We start from the raw sequence: 3,943 nt of genomic DNA, 5'->3' as shown, positions 1-3,943 counted from the left end.
TACCTACATTTGTTTTTGGTTCTCTCAAAAATTGGCATTTGAGGATTTGGTGTGATAATGCCTTGTAATTACATGGTGGAATGTGGAATAATTTTGTACATATCGGTATGTGCCTACATATCATTCCTAATGATTTTAACATTACAGAAAAATGTTGAGACAGCTCTGTCCGATGAAGAAGATGACGAGGGAGAAAGAGAAAATGAAAGCAAAGAAAAAGAAAGCCAACTCAAGCTTGACGTAAATAGAAATGCTGAGAAAGACACACTGGCTGATTTATCCCCAATGAGTACACCAAGCCCTGGTGGGCCATTTTCTGCACTGACACCGTCCATGTGGCCACAAGACATTATTTCCAAACTGAATCAAGTACCAGAAGATCCTAATTCTCAGCCTGACTATAGGTAGGTGGCAGTAGGGTTTCCTTCATGTAAGATAAAAAAAAACTAGTGGATATTCCACCAAGTCAAGGGAATTTTACAAAATAGTCTGCAGCTTTGTCAAGTACCTCAACTGAAAGGGCACTATAATAATTTATTGATACCTATTCTGCTGATTTTTTACTTTCTGTTATTTTTTTAAAAACTCAACTTTGTTAATACCATTTTTTGAAGAACCTACCTACCTACCTACCTACCTATTTACATTTTTCTTCTTTTCTTTTGTTTATTTTCCTGTGTGTTTTCTACTCTTTTTCTCTCCCAGATTTGATGAGTTTGGTTTCCGTGTAGAAGAAGAAGATGGACCAGAACAGAACTCCAACAAACTTCTCAGTGAACCTTTCATTGAAGATCCTCAGCACAGGTAAGATAATCTTGCAATTATCACATACAACAAACAACAACAGTTTTAGTCTGATTGCAGTTGGCTGGGACATTGGATTTGTAACCAGTAATATGATTTTTTTTTTTCCCCGGTCATTTCAATTATCGCATTAATTCCAATTGCAATTTCCAAGAATTAATTAAAATACCTATTCCATAATAATACATATGTTGATACTTGATAATTTGGGATGTCCATAATACAAGGTGCTATTATTTTCTTTTATCACTAGGTATGTTAATTTATGCAACACCAATGAATGAATAAATAGATGATGAGAGAAAAAAAAAAAAATAAAATAAATGAGTAAAATAATGATTCAAACATTGAAGTAAAACAACCAATGACCTCTTATCACTTGAAAAAAAAAAGTTTGATGAGGGTGTAACTGTCAAGGTCTTATCGTCCCAAAATCAAAGAGAGAAGGAACACAGGATAGGAGAAAGCCAGCTGTTCCGAAAACAAACCTTATCCGTTCAGGATAAAATCGAAGCCGGGTGGGAATCGAATCCGCGGCCTAGCTCTTACAAGGCACACACGCTACCAACCAATCTAACTAGAATAGAATATACCTTGTTTATTTTGCTGGGATGGGACTGAAAAGTCCCTTCACCCCCGCAGTCTAACCAAGGTCTTATATATTTTGACATATTATAGGGAACATATTTTACAGTTATAGCCATATAAACACCTTGATTACTTAAAAAGAAGGACACTCATCACTTTGCAGACTCCAGTGGGTTGCCTATCTGGAGTTCAACTCCAGCAGTGCCAACTCTCCAGGCAAGGAAGAGTCCGAAGCACTCACCTGGGACAACCTGGGTGTTATCAGCAGGACTGATAAGCTGAGGTCAATGACCCGACAGGGCATACCTCACTCCCTTCGACCACAACTCTGGCTACGACTATCAGGTAAGGAAGAGAGGGTTGGGAGGGGGGAGAGGACAGAGAGAGAAAGAGAAAAGGAAGGAAGAAAGGGAGGGAGAGTAAAATTATTAGTAAAAATAAGACTTTTATCTGATCGAATTTCCTTGGCATGAAATCTACTAATGGACTTCTTAAAGCTGGATTTAGAAGACACGTTTTGCTTGCAAGTCAAAGTCAATCGCGTCGTGTTGTCTAAATCTATCTTGAAATGAATTTTTTGATTGATATTTTAACCTATTTCTCAAAACAAATAGAAGAATGCATGTAGATGTACCTGATAACATTCTCGGTGGGCGAATATGATTTTTACTTTCTATTATTATTATTATTATTTTTTTTTTTTTGTATTGATACTTTATTTATAATGACAATATTTTACAATACATTTTAAATAACCCAGAGTTTGATAAACAAATGACTAAATAATGATTAAATAACACTCCTACTAACATGTATTGTATTTCGCATGCCTCCACGCCATTCTAACCTCAGGAGCGCTCGAAAAGAAAGCGCTATCGAAAATCAAGTACCAGGATATAGTCAAAGCTTCGAGCTCGGATGCGCTCGCCTTTGCGAAACAAATAGAGAAGGATCTGCTTCGTACAATGCCAACCAATGCTTGCTTCAGTACATTCAGCAGTACGGGGGTACCGCGCCTGCGTAGAATACTCCGAGCGCTTGCCTGGCTCTTCCCTGATATTGGGTATGTGCTACTAAGACACCGTTCCCACTTGACATTAGTTTCATCGGAATTTTTTTCCCGATTGTCCTGTAGGCAAGTAGTTTAAAATAGCCAGCCTAGTTAGCTTAGTTGGTAGTGCGTCTGCCTTGTAAGCGCTAGGCCGCGGGTTCGATTCCCGCCCGGGGCGGATTTTATCCTGATGGGATAATGTTCGTTCTCGGAACGGCTGGCTTTCTCCTATCCTGTCTTCCTTCTCTCTTCGATTTCGGGACGATAAGACCATAGCAGTTACAGTTCCCTCTGTCAAACCTCTTTAAAAAAAAAGTAATTTAAATGAGATTGTCCCCACTACATACGACACGATTCTTTCCGAACGACTAGCGACTAGTGAAACGGGGTCAAACTCTTCTCTCCCTCTCCTTTAAAGCTTGGACACGGTATGTTTGTTGGGCAACTTGTCGTTCGACCTTGGTTTTGCAACCAGTTCGTAGACAGTTGTTTTTTTTTTTTAAAAAAAAAACAAGATGAGTGGTTTCATCGCCGTGGTGTAAACATGCCGTATTGCCGTACCTACACAGCTCCACACGTACGATTTGTCTTTTAAAATTGGTTGTCCAATTAAGTTAGATTAAGTTGTCCAACAAATCGTTGCGTTCGTAGGTACCAGGCTTAACTTTTGGATATGGTTTACCAGTTACTGACCACTCATATCAGGTTTTACCAAGTCGGATTGTTTTCAACAAAAGGACTTTTCACTCTCAATATTATTCTCACTTAAAACATCCTCAGTGGTGAGTGGTTAACGCGCGTTGGGACTTCGGATCTGGAGGTTGGTGGTTCGAGTCAAGTAATTCGACTGTGTTACCTATAGTCTTGTGAGTACCCTCTCTACCCTCCATATAACTTGATTTCAGCTATTGCCAAGTACGGGTATGATTGCAGCTTCGCTTCTACTACTCATGGAAGAAGAGGAAGCATTCTGGACATTTAAGTGCATAGTGGACAGATCTCTTACCAGGCCAGTTAAATTATACACCCGAATCTGATAGTGGGTTTTTTCATATGAGTTCCCAGGTAACCCTGGGTCCTACTTCCAAATGGATGAGAACTTATTTCGGTCTGTCAGTCATTGGAAGTACTTAAGTTGTGATGTTATTTTGGCTACAAACCGCTGGATTAGAAACACCAAATGAAATGTATGGTATAAAACTTACGGTTGTAAACTTGTAACGGTTGACCAACCTACTGCTTAGTTGGTGGCGCGTCTGCCTTGTCAGTCGCTAGGCTGCGGGTTCGATTCCGCGCCCGGGGGCCGGCATGATTTATTCCTGACGGATAATGTTCGTGTTCTCCGGGATAGTTGGCTTTCTTTCTATCCTGTGGAGATTTTTTCTTCGTTTCGGATTGTCGAGACGATAAGACCTGAGGCAGTTAGAAATTCCCTCTACTCAAACCTCTTAAAATAAACTAAGTATTGCATATTTGTAGCTCTACCTTATGAAGACCTTA

General features: G+C 39.6%; 1 protein-coding gene across 1 annotated transcript; it reads left to right on the top strand.

Moving 5' to 3' along the window:
• Positions 1-129: 129 nt before the first annotated feature.
• Positions 130-3,420, top strand: LOC103523712 (small G protein signaling modulator 3 homolog). The gene is made up of 5 exons (XM_008488732.3): positions 130-404; positions 706-804; positions 1,556-1,737; positions 2,245-2,455; positions 3,349-3,420. Exons 1-5 carry the CDS (start codon positions 130-132, stop codon positions 3,368-3,370), a joined length of 789 nt encoding a protein of 262 aa, XP_008486954.2. The 3' UTR covers positions 3,371-3,420.
• The last annotated feature ends 523 nt before the right edge of the window (positions 3,421-3,943 follow it).

This window comes from Diaphorina citri, unplaced genomic scaffold, assembly GCF_000475195.1.
Source record: "Diaphorina citri unplaced genomic scaffold, Diaci psyllid genome assembly version 1.1 scaffold34741, whole genome shotgun sequence".
NCBI lineage: Eukaryota > Metazoa > Arthropoda > Insecta > Hemiptera > Psyllidae > Diaphorina > Diaphorina citri.
This window is presented reverse-complemented; position numbering and strand designations above follow the sequence as displayed.

Excerpts from the sequence above, each read along its gene's own strand:
- LOC103523712 (XM_008488732.3), top strand. The coding sequence starts at position 130 with ATGATTTTAACATTACAGAAAAATGTTGAGACAGCTCTGTCCGATGAA. Across the intron at positions 405-705 it reads AATTCTCAGCCTGACTATAG|ATTTGATGAGTTTGGTTTCC; the intron begins GTAGGTGGCAGT and ends TTTCTCTCCCAG. Across the intron at positions 2,456-3,348 it reads TGGCTCTTCCCTGATATTGG|CTATTGCCAAGTACGGGTAT; the intron begins GTATGTGCTACT and ends ACTTGATTTCAG.